Source organism: Micropterus salmoides, unplaced genomic scaffold, assembly GCF_014851395.1.
Source record: "Micropterus salmoides isolate LMB-PRFRI ecotype aquatic unplaced genomic scaffold, ASM1485139v1 Ms_hic_scaffold_8, whole genome shotgun sequence".
Classification (NCBI taxonomy): domain Eukaryota; kingdom Metazoa; phylum Chordata; class Actinopteri; order Centrarchiformes; family Centrarchidae; genus Micropterus; species Micropterus salmoides.
In genome coordinates, this window is record NW_024044570.1 from 36972046 (window position 1) to 36993466 (window position 21421).

At 40.0% G+C, this 21421-nt stretch overlaps 1 protein-coding gene across 1 annotated transcript in view; it reads left to right on the top strand.

Annotated features, from left to right (window-relative positions):
• The window catches only part of pard6a (par-6 family cell polarity regulator alpha), a 40797-nt gene extending 23481 nt beyond the window's left edge, over nucleotides 1-17316 (top strand). Inside the window, exons 3-6 of the mRNA XM_038706222.1 lie at nucleotides 5994-6283; nucleotides 8123-8248; nucleotides 9619-9818; nucleotides 11812-17316. Coding sequence (XP_038562150.1) covers nucleotides 5994-6283; nucleotides 8123-8248; nucleotides 9619-9818; nucleotides 11812-12133 — 938 coding nt within the window. The 3' untranslated portion in view covers nucleotides 12134-17316. The remainder of the gene's footprint in view (nucleotides 1-5993; nucleotides 6284-8122; nucleotides 8249-9618; nucleotides 9819-11811) is intronic.
• Nucleotides 17317-21421: the final 4105 nt, after the last annotated feature.

A 21421-nucleotide genomic window follows, 5' to 3' on the forward strand; every position in this document is an offset into this window, starting at 1 on the left:
AGCTGAAATCAACATAAATCCTGCTTCAGGCACTTTATACACGCTTTGTTGTCAATTTAAATTCATCTGCTGGTTAGACGGTGTTTAAAACATTTATTTACCTTTTAAGCATTATTGCCTTATTTATTTAAATGTTATTTTTGGGCATTTCCGCCTTTTTTCATAGTCACAGTAGAGAAAGACAAGGAAGGCAGGGGGAGAGAGAGGGGATGACATGCAGCAAAGGGCCAGAGCCGGATTGGAACCTGGGCTGCTGCAATAAGGCCTGATACATGTGCTCAGTGTTATTGCCTTATTTCTGATGTTGCCCTAGAAACAACTCACTTTGTGCTGCCTCATTTGAATAAACTTCCCACCTGTTTGTTCCTGTCCTCCCACCAAAATACTACAAAGAGAATTTTAAAGTCAGGAAAGCAGGAGGTCTGTTTGCACTGGTGGTTTCACAGTCAAGAAAAGTGGGCCCTGTGTGTTGACTAGTTGACATACATTAAGACTGTTAAGTGTCAAGGGGGTGATTTCGGGCAGCATGGGAAGAACCCCGACGCACACAGTCGAGGCAGGATGTGACAGTTGAATGGTTTATTGCAGAAGTGATATATACAGTTACAGGCAGGTACAGGTACGCAGGCAGGCGGGATCCAGTACAGATCCCAGATAGCAGGACACAGTGTATACAGAGGCTTGAAAGTAGGACATGAGCAACATTGCAACTTTGACAAACTGGCAAAGGAACAGAGTTAGTGGGTCAGTAAATATAGACAGTGGCTAATGAGGGAATGAGGTGCAGGTGGGATGATGGGCGGGGAAGCTCAGGTGAAGGGGATGAGGTAATTGCAGGGCAGATGGGAGTGTTAGGATCTGGCCTGGGAAATGGAGCTGTGGCTGAAGAGGGAGACAGAGAGGCGGACACTGTGACAGTGACAAACTCCAGTTACTACGTCCTGCTGTTGTAGGAAACTACTTGAAGTGTGTGGCTGCTCAACTACTGTTTGCTGTAATATTAAAACTCTTCTTGCTGTTACCACAGTACCCATGAGTGTTGCAGGACAGTTAAGGTGTTTATGAATATGATTTGAGTGTGATGACTGATGGGAATGCTAAACAGAGTATTACCTGAATTTAGCTTTGTTTTACAGAGCTCACTCACCTCCAGGTCCTTCTGAAGGAAGTCCTGTCTTACCGTTCTCTGGGGGGGATTTGCGGGGTCGTCTACCTCCTGAACTCCAGTGTTTACTGACGCGTTTTATCTAGGACTGAAACGATTCATCGATTCAATCAATTACTAAAATGCATCGAGGCTTCGTTTAATCCATATAACTGAAATCATGATTGATTGTTCAGAAGCAAAAGTAAGCCGCAGTCCTCAGCTGTCTCTGCTCAGATGGTCTTTGGCGTCAGATGTATGGCCTTCTTGATCTTTCTTCATTTCTTGAATGTTCAGTCATGACCAGCAATTCTTGGAATTCTATGGAAGCTTCAGCATTCATTATGTGTCTCCACCCACAGTTTCCTGTCCAAAACGTAAACATTAGCGGTCTGGCAGAGAGCTTCAGGAAGTTGCTGTCAAACCACGAGAATAATTGAAGACCTTTGTCTCAGTCATGTGATGGGAATGACACATTGCCTCCAGAAAAATGGAAAGACAGTTTACTCTGTCAGCAGTGTTGCTTCCAACAAGTGATCATGAAGTAAACCAAAGTGTGTAGGGGGGCTGTCTTTGGATGGTGATTCATAGCGATTTACTGGTTTTGTGCAGTAAATCGCTATGAATCTAACGACATAATTTTCCCATGTCGGTTATTTCGGTTATTTAATCCTGTTAATATTGTGTGTTCATGTACTTTTCCCTTGAAACACTGCGCGTGTAGTCACGTGACTCCGCCCCGTCCTGCGCAGCCTTCAGACCAGGGTCTAATGCACAGGGAGATGTTAGCTAGCGCAGTTGTGGAAACAACAGACAGACTTTATTAACGGACACACTGTGACCCACACTGCACATTTACCGCCAGATTAACAACTTATTACTCGCTCACTTTCACTGTCACTTTCTGCCACTCACTCTCTCATTCGTTCATGCTCTTACAGTTTACAGGTGTTTTTATAATAGCACCTGTCACGTAGATGTCCTTTGATGAATGAGGAGAGGAAGCTAGCAAAGCGTGTTTTACCGTGCTCACACAGTGTGCAGGTGAAAATCATTTGTTCCGCAGTGTCTGCACATCAACCGTACCTTATTAATGAACATTATTGTGAAATCTGTGAGTAAATAAACCCAGCTTTAATAGTTGAGCACATTATTTGTCTATTTACATCAATGAAACATGAGGGCAAAAAAAACAACTACAAAAAAACAACATTCAAAAACTAAATAATCGTTCAATAATCGTAATCGAGGTGAAATGTTGATTTTAGGTGAAATCATCCAGCCCTATTTTTAACCCTGTGTGAGTCAAATGTCATGTCCTGACAGCCAGAAATCAGTGGCTGAAGGGATCACATCTGAGTCACATCTGGAATGGAATAGCCCTTTAAACCTTTCAATCCGACCCCTGTCATCCTGCCTATTCAATACACAGCAGCGCTTAAAGATGCTCTCAGAGTACAGTAAATGGTCATCTCATGTGGTGTGCATACATGTACACACACTTATGGAGGCAGCTAATACCACAAAGAAGGAGGAAAAAAGAATCATCTGCTGCTAAACAACAAGTATGGGATTATAGGTTGAGATTAAATCTGTCAGTGTTTAATCTGCTTCAGAGTCTCACCCGAGACCCTGACCCTCCACAGCTTGCGGACACAGAGGCTTCTACAATCTTTTCATATAAATCTTTAATCAATCAGGGAAGTAAGTGAGGGCTGCAGTCTTAGTTAAAGTCTCAGCCTGGGGATGGGTGGTACGGTCAGTGGGATACACACATGTGGATTTGACAATAAATATCACATTCTAATGTAGTTGTTGAAATATGATTAAATGCTTTCAGTTCCTAACATAATAGCGTAATATCCAATACATTGGATCATTTGCCAGTAAGCCATTTGAATGCCACAAATACTCAAACACTGGCCTGTATTTACCTCAGCTTCAGAGAGAACCAGGCCTTTATATAAAACAGAGTTTTTCTTTTAACATAACCTGCAGCGATGCTCAACATTAAAAGCCTTCCAGTGGGTTAGACAGAATGATCATTCTCCTCATTGGTGGACTTTTAATTTGACCCAGAACCCTGGTCATAGTTATCCAAGGTTAAAATCATGGGTACCTGGACATGGTTGAAGATACTTGAAGACGTTTCGCCTTTTTAAAGTTTTTAGTAATGGAAAAGGAAATGGTCCGAATATTACTAAAGAGCTGGACCAATAAGAATGTGGATACGATAAAGATGCAATCCTAAAACTACCCTCCTCTACAGCTGGTTAGTGGCTTTACCCTGACTTTGGGGAGATGAACAAATCACAATTCAAATCCCTTCACTGTAAAGCTGTTTAACCAGTGGTATTTTGTCATTGTTATTTTTTATGGCACAGTGCGATCCCTCACAAAAATGTGAAGGATTACTTCAGGACCTGGCACTTCATCAATGAGAATATTTGTTTCACTTTTTTCTTGCTAATGTCTGAGTGTAATGTGAAAATACATACATGTACATTTTCTTCCTGGGATGCATGCGCCAGGACCCCCCTAGAAGGTCAGAAGTCCACCCACCGCAGTCTCACAATATCCTGTGGGAAACATGGCTACTAATAGTAGTAATACGTGTAGTTGTACTGAAGTTTGAGAAGTAGCCAGTAACCAAAGTGGTTTTCAGGAGTGGAATCAGTAGTAGTAGTAATGTGCATTTATTATCTGGTCATCTCATTATTGAAGCTGCATAGAGAAATATATGGCAAAATAAACGAAATCAAAAAAAGGACAGAGATATATGCACACAGTGAAGTGTGGAATTAGAAAATGATGTCAATATTGTAATCCAAATATTTATAAATTCTCCTTGCACACACAGTCAGAGTAATGGATCCAGATATGAAATTTAACACAGAGAATAATATTTTTGGACTGAATTGTATTAATGTTCCTCTAAAATAAATGAAGAAAAAGATTCAGATACACTGTTCCACTTGATTAGATTATTTAGATAAACCTGTGATGGTACTCTGCAAGTATGTGAATAACCCTGGTTTTCTCTCCCACACATCTATGTGCATGACTGCCAGGGGTCACCACTGCTGCTGCTGTTGGTTCCCACAACCTACTCGCCAAACACAAAGTAGATTTTCTGTCAAATCTGGATTTTAGTGAAAGTCTACTACCAGTGTTTCCATTTCATTATTACTACAATATCTGCATGTTTCAGCTACTTTGTATTATGGTAGGCATAGGCAGCTAAAATACGTCGTTATGAATGAATATGAATCCAAGACGGAATTCCTTCGGCTTCCAGTAGGGGCGGACTGGGGCAAGAATCTTCCCGGGAATTTGTCCCTGGTTAGCCTACTCTGGACAAAGTATTTGTAGAGGGGTTTTATTGCCTTTAGAGACATTGATTCCTGTATTATTGAGAATTTTTTTATAATATATGTAAATGATAATTATAATATATGTAAATGATATGGACAATAATTTTTTTCTGCGCCAAAAAAAATGACCAATACACAAACTCTCAAGCTCGTGACTTGCATTATAATTATTATAAGGATTACTATACCACAAAAACATAACGCTATCAGTAAAATATTAAAATGGTAGGATTGATATTAGTACAAAATGTTAGGATATAAATATAACTTTCTTAGTATACTAGTTACCTGCTAGTAGTACTAGTCAGGGGCCAACTTTAACATCAGACAAGGTAAGCAACAGTCGTAGAAATGATAATTTCACCTAGACAGTGGCTACAGCAGTTTGAAGACCAACATTTATCATTTCTGTGGTTTATGTTTTATTTACCCAGAAACATATCTGACTTGTGGTTAGTGTCTAAGCTAATCAAACAAAAAAACAGTAAGCCATCACGTTAATCTCATTGATACCTGTGTAACTGTTAGCTACCTCGGTTGCAACAGATATCACCTTAGATAAATAGCAAGCTAGCCAAATAAGCCATGGCTTCATCAGTCATACTCTGCTGTCATCTCCTCTGCCCGTCTCATGTTCACCGTGTCAGTGTTCGTACTGGGGCCGCCAGCATACTCACTGCTGTCTCTGCAGTAGAAGTAGCAGCAGCACCAAAAGAAAAGGCTCTCATTTTGAGGCACTTGGCTGCACCTGCCTCAAGCAACGGTTTTTTCTCCCTCAACCCTTCAGCACCACCTTTGTGTTGTTTGTGGTTGTTTTTATCCACGATTTTTGAAGCACACATAACCAGGCCCACATTTCAAGCTTTTCATTATGTTCTGAAGTAGAGTGTGTGATTGATTGACATAGCCAATCATATGAAAACAGCCCCGCCCCACTCACATCTGGGCTAGTAACCACACACTTTTGGCTAGGCGATCAAGGCACATACCAATGGTTTTTCAACTACAGTTTGTGTCTCTGTTTTAATACTATGTGGGTTATTGGCCCAATTGTCCAGCGGCCCACCGGGAAAAATACTCCCAGTCCACTCTTGGCTTCCAGTGTCAGAGGTGTTAACTCCACACATGCCACTAAACTAAAAAACTATATTAACTATACACCATTGGACTTAATTCATGTGCGGCTCGATAGTCCCTTTTCAAACTCAAAACAGCTCCATGTTCCCTCAGTATAAATAGAACAGTGCCCATACGTCTGGTATATTATGGTAACAAAACTGCATAAAGCTGTGTGTACTGAATGCTGAAGTATTAGTAAGGAGTCCATGATCTATCAGGGACACAAGGATAATTTTTATGCCCACATTTCTGTTGCTTCCACATCTAAGTCAGTCATCAGATTGTTGAAATATTCCTTTAGAATAAATACATAAATAATTAACTGTTCTCTCTATCCTTCTGTGTGTCTTTTTTAGAGGATGAACCTGTAGTTTTTGCCACCAACTCGCTTCAGAGGCGTAAAAAGGGGCTGGGCTTAACAGGACTGCGCACCACTGGCTCAGGCTCCACCCACTCAAAGAACAAACCGGGCCTTATGATTGGCATGCCGCAGAACTTCAGACAGATCTCATCTATCATTGACGTGGACATCTTACCCGAGACACACCGACGTGTACGACTCCACAAGCACGGTACCCACAAACCACTGGGCTTCTACATCCGTGATGGGGTGAGCATGCGGGTGACACCACAGGGCGTGGAGAAGGTGAGATAAAGGATTTCATTTTAACCTACTTACCATTCTAGATAACTTCACACCTTTCAAGCTGACAACATTGTTATTTTGGGCCAGTAGGACACCTTCATTTTCTCTGAAAAGATTCACTCTGAGAGAAGAGAGAGGGAGAAAAGGGAAGGCCAGCATATGTATTGGTCTTAGCGGCATGAATCATGCCACTAATGTCAGTACTGAATCATTTAATGTCAGCTGTGAGAACTTAATACAAAGTTCTGTTAGAAAGACTGATCACTTTGTTTTTCATACTGTTCCCTCAGATTAAATAAACACAGATTTTATCTTACCTACACCTCAAATGAAACCACCTCCTGCACTCCTGATTATGCTGCCAGTTACATTTCTGAAATATGTCTCAGCTTCTCTTCTCATCCTGACAATAATACATATTTTAAGACTGCATTTGTTAAGTAATTATAGAATGTTATGATGGGAAGGTTAAATTCTCTCACAGTGCGCACCAGTCTTTGTGAAATAGAAACTCAGAGACTCAACATAGAGCAGGCCATTCAGCCAAACTTAGTAACTGGGTAAGAAGGTCAGGATGATGATTAAGAAAGGATTCAGAGAGTTCCTCTGCCTTTGCTGCCTTCATTAGATGCAATCTCAAGCAATTAATTTGTGTGTACCAGATAACTAATGACCAAACATGGAGAGAGTTTATGGACATGTTTTGATGTCACACTCGCATTGGCTATGTAAACATAAAATTGAGATATTACAAAGCATGGAGCATACACTTTTGAGCTGTATACAACATAATAATCATTGTACAGGCCAAGTTGTGTTAATGCACCTCATTACAGAGCATTATTCACTGGAGAGCACATGTGACCAGGTATCATAGTGGGAGTGGCACACATTCATGACTGTTGAAGTTAGAGAATCCTAAATTTGGAGGAGTAGCAGTTTGGCTTTTTTGTGTTTATTCTGTTCTCTGCAATGTGTGTTCACACTGTATATTTCATTTGTTTTGATAGCACTTTCCCGGTGTGACGTTTGATTACTTGATTTTTAATTTTGATGTCTTTAAAAGAGACTCAACTGATGTGAAAATACTGAAGGAGAAGCTAAATTTATTTTTTATTTTATTGGGTTATTTAACAGGGTGCATACAGTATCAATAAACCCATAATAAGGTTATTTTTCATCTCTACTCCCTGTACAGATGTGATAAACAAAGAATACAATATTTACATTTGAAAAATTGTTGTAATAGTTAAAAGCATGCAGGATAGTAATACAAATGATTATTAATGTTAGTAAATATATCAAACAAGACATAACAATAATAATGCTACATTGCTAGGTAATTAATACATGCAGCACAGAAGCATACAACACAGCAATAAAATGGGGGATAAAAATGTTAACAGAAATATGTAGTAAACAGGGCAACATTGTGGATATTATTAGGCACAATTTCAAAAGAACAACATAGAAGCATACAGTAGCACACAGACATAAACGCTACCCACACCTACACGAGTCCCTCTGGCACATAAAGACATGCAGGTACATAAGGACAGACCAACTCATTCCTATCATATTGTAATTTATCATTGTTTTTAATATGAGGACTACAAACATTTTTGAAATGACACAGTTAATGTTTCTGCAGTTGTGTACAAAGCCAATGCCAGAAAAGGAGCTTATTAATATAATAATATAGAAAAGATTTGGACATGTTGTCTGCTGTATGTGTTGTAGATTTGGTAATATGAAATCTAGGTTCTCAGGTTGTGAAACATGTTGTGTAACATTTGACATTTGATCTTCTCTTTTTCCTTCTCCTCTGTCCTCCTGTAGGTTCCAGGGGTGTTCATATCCCGTCTGGTACGTGGCGGGCTAGCAGAAAGCACAGGGCTGCTGGGAGTTAATGATGAGATCCTCGAGGTCAACGGCATCGATGTAGCAGGGAAATCTTTAGATCAGGTAAATACAGGGTCCAAAATGAACCTTCTTGGAGACGGTACTACTAGAGTTCACTCAAAACTGGCTCAACCAATTATGTGTACATTTTTCATCATCATCTTTTTTTTGTGGCAAAAGCCAAAATATACTATGTACTGTTACACTGTAATATTATTAATCATTAGGGCTGACCCCGAATAGTCAAAGATTTGATGCTTCGATGGGCGGATGAAACGAGGATCATACCATTTTTGCGATATGGGGGTGCTCAAAGTCTGATTTTACACAGAACTACCTCCCAGTAAGTTAATATACAGCCTATTATGATGTAAATATCAACATATAATGATGGAAATAAAAATGTGAAAAGAAAGATGCTTTTAATAATTATTTTTAACCCCTTAACGCAGATTGTCGCGAATTCGCATCACACCTCTTCCTTTCAGACTGCAGCTGAGATAGCGTTTGTATTCCCCAATGCCTGTTTGTGCATATTCCATACGTAGCTAGGAACCTTTTGCAAGCCCTGGTTTCTCGTTTATGCCTGTTGGCACTAATTTGCATCATACCTACATCATACCTGAATTGATATCTTTTCTATGTTCTATAGACAAATTAACAATCTTCACTTAATTTAACATCAGCTAGAAAGCAAGTAAAAACACAAATCAAATTTTTTTTTGTAATAAAATTCAGGCGTCAAGTGGTTAAAGTGCGTGAACAAAATCCAAAATTATAACCCTAACCCTTAAGGAAAGGGGTGTCAGAGCACATGTGTGGGCGTAGCTATGTATGTGTATTACGTAGCCAATGCAAGTGTGTGTGGTCAGGTTGAGAGACAGCACACCTTGGTGTTGTGCTGAGTTGTCCGCACCTCGCGGGACTTTCGGATCATTTATCACCATCGATGGACCACACAAAGAATATTATATCGTTTTTAAACGATATAATATTAGTTACTTCAAATAGACCCGCGAAGAACCGCGATAAAGCTATGCAGCTTCTCAAGATTAAAGCGGAGCTACCTTGGCTACCTGGCTTACCTAGGCAACACTTGACAAATCTGATTCTACAAAGTAAATCCTTAGTCGGGGATAGCCCTATTAACCAAATGCATTAACCTGTCAGTATTCATATCAATATCATTGATCATTTCAGGGATCTCACACATAGTAAGGAGGATGTTTTTCTTGTTTTTGGCAGGGTTTCTTTTATTGTGAAACTAGCAACTAACTAACAAAGTGTTCTTAATTCTGGGCATTATTTTATGGTAAATCGACAAACAAACAGATCATTGACCAAATGTTTTGTCCCACTGCTGTAAATATATTTTAAGAACATTTGCCTTGGAACTTTGGAGACATGTCTGATTGGTATATCTGTCATTTCAGGTTACGGACATGATGGTGGCCAACAGTCACAACCTCATAGTGACTGTCAAACCGGCTAACCAGAGGAACAATGTGGTGCATCGTGGGAGTAAAACTTCAGTAGGCAACTCTGGTTCTGTGGGCTCAGCTGGATCTACGAGCTCCGCTCTGTCACATGACTCACCAAGCCCCGCCTCTCAGAGCAACCCCATTACTGCAAGGTATGACATGGACTGGACAGAGGGACTTAGACTGAAGCTGCTGATTTTATGCGCCAGCTTTGTGCTCATTCATGCCAAGAAAATCCACAAAACAAGGACTTACAAGTTAACAATAAACAATATTTCTAACAATAACAGTAAAACAGATGTAAAGGGGAGCAGCTTGCTGTCAGAAAGAGGCGGCTTGAAGCAGCACATATTGGCACACTGGCTTCATGTACATCTGTCTAATGCAGAGTCTCTATCCACAACCTGGAGGAGGAACTGGATGTGTATCAAATAAAGAGTATAATGTTTAGTTAATAGTACACTGTTAGTATAACAATAATATATTGAATACTACATTCATTCGAATTTCATATAATAGTGTACTATTTTAGCACTAGTTGAATATTAAATCCAGTTACAGCTGTTTCATTTCTGTGGGTTGTTTTTATTTATTAAATCCACGTGCAAGAAAAAGGCTCTACATATGTTTCTATTTATTAATGCAATGAACTACCTTGTCAATAACCATATTGTTCAACATTTAATGATTTGCTGTAGCACATGAAACTTTTTTTAATGTCCCTCTCCATCCAGGCTGTGATTGGTCAGCTGACGAAAAGTCACTGGCAAGGACGTCGGCTCTGTGAAAACATGTTGAACAACAAAACAGATACAGCTAACGTTAAATGGCCGGCGAACCATACTCAAACCTTCCTTATCTTCTCCCACTTTTCTTCTGTCTGACCGCTTCGTCTGCAGTCTCCCTGTCTCTGTCACCGGAATTTCTCTCGGTGCTCCGGAGGCGAGTCCGACTATGTTTTGAATGATTATCGGTGGGGCGGGGGTTACTGTAGGTTGTTGTCTTAAAAATGACTTGCACACTGCCCATGAATCATTTTTCTGATTGCACAGTAGGCCCATATGTCTGTAGAGCCACATGCGAGAGCCCGTGTGGGCGGAGATAATGAGCAGACTGCAGCGCACACAGAGAAGACAGCATCACACACACCTTTTTTATGTTTTATTAAATTGCACCCATTTTGTGGTTATGTAATCGAACATGATGACAGCAGCCCTAAAATAATATGTCTACAAGAACATTTAAATTCACATTTTTTAAAAGCCTTTCCTGGTTAAAGAATTACAAGCGTAAATGTAAACATCTTCACTGTGACACCCCATGATCTGTTGTGATGTCAGTGATGAACCAAAGCCCCCCTGTCTGTCCCAAACAGATGGGACAAGATTCATTAGTATCAGACTTTGAGTTCATAAGCAATTATTCATGTTTTCAAAGCGGTGATACAACTAAATACGGTCTGGCTTATGACAACCAAACAGTGTTTTCACTTTTCTTGTAGTGGCTAAAACCTCACTTACCTTTTTATATTTCATATCTTTAGTGCAGAAAGAAATGAAAAATTCCAGCAATTTGTCCTTGAACACGATGAAAAGTTTGCACATACATCAGTTCAAACTGTGGCAATATAATGTAGCTTCAGGACTTCAACAGAAAACCAGCATTAATCAACCATACACCAAACAGAATTATCACCAACTCTGCAGTTCCCCTCAGCTCTATGAGATTTTACTGTAAGCCTCTCCCTGCACATTATTTTGGTTTTTAAGGCAACAACTTTATTGTTGTGGTTCCGTCTCATCGCAGTGATGGCCGCGGCAGCAGGCAGATGTTTTCCCTGACAAAGCTCTGATAAAGCCTCCGCCACGACCTGCTCAGCAGCAAACAGCAGACAGACACAGTTAGAGACGAACTGGTGAACAGTGGAGCCTTTTGCAGCTAAAGAGCCAGATGTTTCCCTCAGGAGCTGGTGGAGACTAAAACAGAGCTAACAGAGAGAGAATACTGGACTCAAGTTCATCAGATGAACAAAGTGGACAAAAACAGATAAATGAAGGTTCAACAGAAGGTTAGCATTTCTCTGTCAGTGCATTTCTAGATTAATTCTATAATCATTATTTGCTCTCTTGTCTGTTGTTACCACAGCAACAGCATTGCAGAGGGCGACAGTGACGATGAAGATGACGATGGCGACCTCATTCTGGAGAATGACTGTCTGACACCCTTCGACTCCCACCGGGTAACCAACAGCAACAATACCAACCTCAACAGAGACTCACCTAGCAACAGGCCGCACAACTCCACTGTGGTTAGGCCCCTCCCACAGAGTGTGTCATTGCCCAATAGCGTTGGGGCATCCCTGAGTGACAGCTCCATGATGATGTCCAATCACAACGGAAACCCTGCCCACACGTCTAGTAGCAGTCAAGACAGCATGAGAGAAGATGGCAACATAATAACATTGTAACCACGGCAACACTGACAGCTACACTGTAACAGTCAGAACAATGAAATATAACCACAGAGTGCTGTAACCATGACAATTACAGATGGCTGTGCTTCCGTCAGCCAGACTCAGCAGCACCTTTTCTTTTAAAGGTTCTTGCTGTTGGTTCTCTGATAGTTCCTCTTGTAAAGTGGACTGACTCTGAGTGTTTGACACTGACAGCACCGCAGAGATACAGGACAGCGGGTTCTGCTAGCTTCTTACCCCTTGCCAGCCTTGGTGGATTATGGGCTTTCACAATCTACAGGTAAAACAACACTGACTTTTGCTAATGTACAGAGCTGAAATATCAGGTTCTGTACGTAAAAAAAAGGTTTATATTCACCCCAGAGAAATGATTGAAATGCCATAATGTGTTAACTGATCAGTGTGGACAACAACTTTGAGAAATAATTGAAAATGCTCTTGTAAAGGCCATGAGTCAGTTTGATGTCAGCATACTTAAGAAATCATCTCTATCCCAAAATTGCTGGTGAAGTATAACAAAACCAACAAACAAGCAGAAACAGCAATCACAAACATCCCCGTTAACTGCAGTACAACAAGACAATGAAATAAGGGCTCTATTTCCGTGGCAGCACTACAACCAGTGCAAGCAGCTCCAACTGTTTTAAACTTTTTATTCTTGTGATTGGCAGAGAGCATATTAATGAATCACCACAGCCTCTGCTCTATAATCACCTTCAGTCACCTAAACAGCAAGTGAAGACTCCCACAGTCTGTGCTGTACCACTTTGCACCGGTCGTTTTACTTGCAACACCGAAATAGTGCCCTGATTTGTGTTAGAAATCCCAAAAATCCAACTTATGTACAGGACAGCAGAACAGAGAGAAGGAAACGTTATGTGGCTGAACCAGTTAAAGTGAGAGGTATTAGCCATTTTTTTATTTGCTTTTTAAATTTCTTGTAATTAACTTAATCAATTATCAGACAATAATGTTGATTCATCTCATTAGTTTAATTTAAAATGAAATATACATTGGATATACATGTTTTTACATTATTAAAAAAAGGTGGTCAGTTGACTATATTATTAGACAGCTTTGGCATTGCACAACAATTTCAGCAGCTGTTATTCAGACAAAGGGGCAGGGGGAGATGGAAAGCTATGTCACATGGCTGATGCAGGTACACAGTGAGTATTCTTCATGATTTACACACTAATATATATAAAGAAGCAGAGACACCAGCCTCCCTTCCTACCGAACTTGCTCTAATCACATATACACATACATATGCACACAAACACACTGTTAAACATCAGGGAGTAGGGCCAGAATAAGGACCTTCAGACTGAGAGCAGTGCAGTATGGGACACAGAGGCCCTGTTATCTGGGTCATATGAACCTGTGTGTGTGAGTCCAGTCTTTGTTGTTGGAGCTCTGGGGGTATTGCCTTACAGTCAGAAATGTTGGCTGACTCAGTCACACACTGCGCTCTTTCTTTACTGACTCCTCTATCTCACATTCTGCTTCCAATTACACCAAAATATTTTTGGTCTGACTGTCAAATGGAATCAATGTCACAATAATGTTTACAAAATAATATCAGCTACATGACGTCCAACAGAAGACGTGCATCCTCTCCGCCAGCTTGGCCTTGGGTGATGCCAGCCTGCCCCAACTGCATTTATACTGGATGCAATAGATTAAGATTCATCAGAAATTAAACAAGTCATAACACCCTAAGTGTGCTTGTGTTAGTGTCCTCTGACAGTGTCAATGCTCCTTCAGTGCCGTGTTGATGTAATCCTGCTCAGAACAGTCACTGTGCCCTGGAGAAGGCAGAGGAAAACGCAGTTTATGCTCCATGTTGAACACAAGTCAAGCAAACCATATAGACATAAGAGCCATTCAATGCACTGAAAGAAATGTGATTTTAACTGGTTAAAAGCAACTATTATGGTAAATAGTTGCCATTTGTGAGTGAAGCAGTTTGTGAGCCAGCTGTTAACACCGAGAGGTAATCGAGTTGAACTCTTACCGGAAAAAAGAAAGAATTGATTTCCATGAGAGCCATGACCTTTTCAAAGGATCACGAAGCACGAAGCTTAAAGCTCCCGCAAAGATAAAGCGGTTTGTCTAATATCTCTTTCTGACAGGGGATGTGTGCGCTGGTCTAGCGGACACACGTTCAATCCTTGTTGGACCCGTTTATATGAGACAGCTGTCACACTTTTCCACACAATTCCTCATTGTCACCCATTCCTTACGTTTCACAGCTAAACCATACAGTTACACAGAAGACTTACCAATTTAAAGTTTGGTTTGCTTGGGCTTTGTGTTTTCCTGTAGCAGTCCTACACCACAACTGATCCCAGCACTGGTCTGTGTGTATAGAACAGCCAAATGTAACTGTCTCCTGACGTGCCAAAATTCAGTTGAATAAAGGCAGAGCCGCCATGGAGCCAGAAGCAGCTGTAGCTTCTCCAGTCAATCCCTGGCTGCTGATTATCGTTAAAACATGGTACTGAGTTTTAGAAATGAAACCTTTAAGCACTAATCCAAGTTTTCTCCACTTTGGTCAGCAGGTTTTACACACAGCCTTTCTGATCATGTTGCTTGTTAAAATGCTACTAGCAACTATCTGGAGGAGTTTTAAGGAAGGCATTAGGGGTGCCTAATATGTCATCCAAGTCCACTGATGCTGTTCAAGAGCCAGGAAAGATAAATCAAGTGCACCTGACCAGAATATTGTGTTTGATGTCAACAACTGCTTAATGCACACACACACACACACACACACACACACACACAGTCCATTTTCATTTTAATGTATGTTACTGTAAAATGTAAATGTGAGATTATGAAACGAGGGAGATTTTCATTACCTGGGAGAAGTTTTTATGTAAGAGAAAATTTTATAATATGTGTAAAATATGGAGAGTATTTTTCTTATTCTTGTATTTTTAAATTGTATATGAGAGGAGACGGGCAACTGAGGTGAACAGTGTGTGATAGGTTGCTGCTGAATGTGTTAACATGCACACAGTGTTCTGTTTGTCTTTAGCAAATGTGGTTCTAGTGGCTTAAAGATCAAGGACGTCTTTTTCAGAATTCAAAGTTTAGCTTAAAATTAAATTCTCCTTCAATTTTTAATGAATGCATGCCTCAATGTACCATGTTAATAATGGAAATCCTGGAATATTCCCCCAAACGAAGTACCGTTGGTGTGCATGTCAGCACAGTCATTCCAGGGTCACATAGGTGCTTATCATGGCTTATAACTCCATAGTTGGAAGGATCATTTTCCCTTGCTGTTACATGATTAACAATTTGTGTCAAGCATGTAACCTGAACTAAAATCTAGTGTACGCGTGGCTGGATTATCAACTGGGCCAATTGGAGCGGACCAGGGCTCCAAAGGCCCCAGCATCACTATGTGGCAATAAATTGGTTTGGCTACATGGACACCTAATGTACACTGAATATACTCTGATAAGGCCATGAAAGTGGCTCCTGCATTGTTACCTGTAATATTTCCATTGCTAAGGTGCTTACAGGGGATTTATTTTTTTATTAAATCTGTGTGTAGTCAATGATCACAAGCTAACTTGGGGGGTGGGGGGGCGGCTGATCAGCTCATTTTTGCTTATGGGCCCCTATCAGACTAATTCGGAGTGTACGCCAACAAAGAAACAGTCCAGTCTCACCCAGAGTCAAGTGAATCTCCAGTGGACCCAGGATGGGCTTATCGTAGCTTAGCACAAAGAATAGAACCAGGGGGAAACTGCAAGCCTAGCCCCTTACTCTGTCTTACTCCAACTGTGTATTTATACGTATTTTGTCTGCTGAATAAAATTACAATTGTAAAAACAAGAAATGATGTGTTCAGGAGCAGTTAGTGTTGGAGCTATTTTTTTGTTTGATTTTTATAACGGCCAAATGGTATGGAGCTGATTTGGATACAGTGTAATTATTCATCACCTTAACTATGTCAAGAATGTATTGTGGAAAACTGAGCCTGGATACCTCATGAAGCTGGACTTCCACCTGTCAAACCCTTTCTTTCAGTGTGGTTCATGTTACAGGAACACAGTCCTTGTAACCTATTTGCTTGTAACACACAACAGTGTGTCCTGGACTGTAACTAAATCAGTTGTGTGTTAAGTTCAGTAGTTTGCCCAGAAATTCTGGTTGGGCTGTCCCGAATTCCATGTTGGGAGCTTTAAGAACGTTCACTTCACCCAGAAGCAGAGCGTTCAGGTCAGCTCAAAATTCTGGAGTCTCCAATGATTTGTTTTTTTGCGTCTAGCTACACTGCTGCATGCAACATATTGAGTCCTGTCGTAGTTACCTGGTTTAAACACTTTTTTAAAAACGATTTTTTAAACGTGTATTTTTCCCATCTTTTAATGGAGCTAGTTATCAGTTTCCACCCTTTTCTTTGCTAAGCTAGGCTAAACACTAGCTGGACCTGGAGATGAAACCGATGCTAATCTTCTCATCTTTGGATAAGAAAACAAACATATCTCACTACACCAGTCTGTTCCTTTAATTAATGGCCATAAAGGACCCTGAGCTCATGTAACTGGATCTGTTTCGAGTTACTGTTACATGTAAAAAAAAACAACAAAAAAAACAACAAAGAAAACAAGCAGGATAAACTGAGTTTACATTGGTTCTCCTGCTGTCCCGAGTCGTTCTGGTGATGCAAAATGGTCCCTGAAGCTAAACGGTACTGCTGATGTCTGACTAACAGCCAGTCTGCATGTGATGATCATGTTGCCAAACTCCTCAGTGTAACATCATTGTGTAACTCCATATGTAGCCCATTCACATCATGATAGCAGGTCAGCTTGGAGATGTTTTGGATGGTCGTGTGGTTAAGCAAAAAATGAAGATGTCCTCCCCTGACTGTACAAGCTTTTACAAAACAAAGGAAGTGCCTTTTTGAATGAGGATACTTGCGTTTCATTGGATGTCATGACCTGCGTGATGTTCAGTACGCAGTTGATGTAGCAGGTTGTGTCAGGTGATGAGGACAGCAGGATAAACGAGCCCGTTGAAGGTTTCTTGTTAGACGTGTGATATGAGTAACCTGCGCTGAACACAGTTGGTTTCTATGTGCAGTCACTAAACTGTGAATGTCATTTGGAGATTAAATAAGATGATTATCAAAAATAAAGTATTATTAAAAGGCATAAATAAATCTTTCTGTTTTCATTTACATAATGCATTTACCTTGCTTCCTTCATTTACTCCTCTGCATTTTCTTTTCTACCTTTCCTTTTGACCACTCTCATTTCTTTCCTGCCATCCTCCATTTGTTTTATCGTTCTTTCCCCCTTCCTATTCCTTTCTTTTCCTTCTTTCTTCCATTCTTTTCCTTTATTTCCTTCATTTCTCCTTCCCTTCCATTCTTTTAATGGCAACACTTCTGTTTTTTTCCATTTTTTCTTTCTTGCTTACCTGTTTTTTTAATCCATGTGAATGACTATCTTTGAACTTTTACAGAGTGAATATTCTAGTTTTGCTTCTTCCAAATAAGTGACAGAAAACACTGCATTGTAGTGCAAAGTACCATCATATGTGGGTGCATCAGAGGTGAAACGGCCCAAGATTTGTACTCCCTCTCTACCTACCTCCGCAGCAGATATCTGCTCGCAACATGTGTACTTTCAGGGCCCACAGTCGATCCCAGACCTCCTTCAAGGTGAACGTAGGGTTCAGTTCACACATTGCTCTCTCCCAGCCTTCCTGCTGAAGAAAAAAGGAAGACATGTCTAAACTGACTCCAGCAGCAGTGTGATGAAACCTAGCAGGGTTGGTCTGGCCAGAAATGTAATCAGCCGGTGATATCCATTACAGGATTAGCTAACCCAAGCACTGCTGCTGTTTGCTTAACTGAGGCGAATAGAGGGTGTTTAAATGACTGGAGGAAATGGGGCGAGGTTGTGAAGAGGACAGAGAAAGAGAAACAGAGAGGTCACAGTGTTCAGATGGAGGTTTTGTGGCTCTGGTTTAGGCAGCCAGCGCAGCTTATCAGGCTACAGTCGTGCAAAAGGCCTTCGTTCATAGGGTCACCTGGTCTCAAGACTGACCATCACTGGCTCTCAAGGGACCACTACAGCCTTCAAAGCTAGGGTCACGTGACTGCCTCCATGGCATTACCCAGCTAGCCCTGCTGCTAGCCAGCTAATGTGCTAGCATGTTTACTGCTAGCTGTGCAATGTTATCCTATACTAGCTAGCTGGTTGGGAGTTTGTTAAGAAGTTGAAGGTATTTTTCAATAGGTTCAACAGTGGGATGATCGTGGTCTTTGACTCCTCCAGTGCCTTTAACTCAATCCAGCCTCTCCTGCTAAAAGCATGCAGGTAGATATCTCCACAACTTCCTGAGTTATCGATGCTACGTCTTGAGTTCTTCTAAAGCAGCAGTTGGTAACAGAGTCATTGCACAAAACCAGCATGATTTGAGTCCTTCTGACCTTTTTAAGTGTAATTCATCTATTGGGTCAATAACATCTTTTTTAAAAGCTTTTTGTATCACTTGAAATATCCCCTTAATAAAGTGTAAAAACATTACATACATTTTATCTTTATATCACAAATCTTGTTTTTTCAGTTGACATGGTTGGCATGTCCCTCATGAACTTAGGATATGACTAATGCAATCCATACATAAATAAATAAATAGAAATAATGAACTGATCCTTTTTAGTTATCATGAAAATCTTTATTTTGTCACCAGGATTGAAAGACCCCCCCAGGGTATATACAGGAATCTTGAAGTAAAATTCAATACCTTTTTAAGACCTTTTCAAGACTTTTTCAAGATATTTTATGACTGCCGCGCCACTTTGAGCTGTAACCGATTAAATCAGCCACACCTTTAAAAGGGACATTTAGGTTTTTAAAAGGAATTTAAATATATTTATAACATATTTATTGCATATATGTCATCAGGTTGTAAGGCCACCTAAAAATTTAAGCATTCACCAACGTTCTCAGTTGCCTATAACAGCCTGTATGGGCCAACAGTTTTCTATGTGAAGGTCAGATTTCCTGGGAAAAGCAGCTGTCTTACATAAGCTATGACGTTTATGTACGCAACATTACAGAAAATCATGTGAAACAGTGTGATTTTGTGTTTTAGTTGGTTTAAACTAGATAATGTGAGCTTGCCTGCAATGCTATGTGTGATAACTTTCATCCACCACTTGATCAATACAACAAAATTCAAATAGGCCAGGAGGGAACAAAGATGAAGAGAATAAACTGAGTGATGAATAATAGTGTTGGCCGTGTAGCACATGCACAACCTGGAGGAGGAACTGGTCTAAATGACTGTATTAGTATATTAATATATTCATTATGTTACTATATTCAATATAATTTCATATAATAGAATATTACTTACCACTAGTATAATATTAATTCAAATTACAGCTGTTTCAGTTTGGGGTTGTTTTTTATTCATTAACTTTGTGCAAGAATAATGCTCAAGGCTACCTGATAGTCTCCAACCTTGATGGTGGGCTACTAACTCATCAATAATCATAACCGTTTATGCAGAACACTGAGTTCAACATTTATAAAGTTTGTTGCAGCACATCAAACTTTTTTAAATCCCGCTCCATCCAGGCTGTGATTGATCTGTTCACAAAAAGTGACACTGACGAGCATCGGCTTTATGAAAAGTTTAACGTGTTTCAATAAAAGGCACCGATTTAGCTAAATAGCCAGCTAACGTTAGCCAAACCCACATGCCACCCATACTTTTAACAAACAAACTTTTGAAAAAACAGGATTTTCTTTTGAAAAAACAGGATTTTCACATTGAAAAAAAATCTTCAAAATTTAATACCTTGTTAAATGGTGATGAAGACTTTTTAATACTTTTTAATGGCCTTAATTTTTGCAAAATTGATTTATAACCTTTTAAGACTTTTTAAGACCCCGCGGACACCCTGCCCCCTGTCTTTCAATCCTGGTGACGTCCCTGGCTTAGCCCCCAGGGTGTGCTTAATTTGCACCTGCAAAATCTTTGCACTCGCATCTTTTGTTACTGTATTAGAACTACACTTACTGTATGTCAACAACCAGTGAAGGAGCAAAGATGTTAACAAATAAAAAGCGACAGAAATACTTCCATTTCTCCTCTGTTGAACAAGTTACTGTAATGTTACATGGGCGTTAGAAGCAAAATAAAGGTGGGTGGGTCCTCCTCATGGATGTTTTGTATATGTATAGCCTATATATATATATCAAGAGAACAAGATGTGATGTTTTTTAACACTGTTTTATGTAACTGTAATTCAGTGCTGCAACAAAGACTACATGATGCCTTTAAAAGCATCAGGTGAACAAATGATGAACATTCACTTAAAAAGCATCATTTTTAGTGACAGTGTGTGAGCACAAAGACACACCTGAGCAGCAGGTATCCTATCTGTCACTGCAGCGCGAGCTTTAGCTTTTACACACATCAACGCTGCATGGGGGGAATTCACTGGCCAGACTGAGTTCTTCTGGAGGCTGTGACTTAAATGCTATAGTATTATTTTATAGTATTTATCAACGTTATTGCTTCTCTTTGTTGAGTACATGTCTGCACTGTAAAACAAAATGATTATAATAAAAAAATGTTAATCTAATAATTAATTTTCTTATTATTATTTGGGGGGGCTTAGAACCATGTTAGGGTGGCTTCAGCCCCCCTAAAATAGGCCTAAGACATCCATCTTTGGTTCATAAAAATTTAACAATTTTAGGCATCACAACAGTCGAGTAACATAATGTATGAGTATCTTCCATCATAAAACACACAAAATGAACTGATCCTTATGTGAAAACAACAACAGGAAGTGACATCATAGAAGTCTAATGAGCAGCATCGTGCAGACACAGGCAAGTTACTTTATTTCACTCATTGTGACATTGTGGTTGTCAAGCTAAACGACTCACCCAATTACATGAAATACATTTAGAAAACTATTACTTTGCTATTTCATCAATATGCATGATTTCCTAACCTCATGCATTCCATGTGCTCTCCTGTGGTGCACCACATGAAGAGCAGTGGTCATCTTGAGCAAAAAATCACAACCCTGTCACACCTGTTACTTCTCTGATCATAACGGGGTTGTGTTTTTAACACTGGTTGAGTTATCCAATAATTTAAATGAATTATTGTATTTGATCAGTCTTATACCACATGCATTTAATGTGATAATGTCCATGTTAAAGCTGTGTGTGTGTGTGTGTGTGTACACGTGTGTTCTGCCTAGATTTTCACACCTCAGTG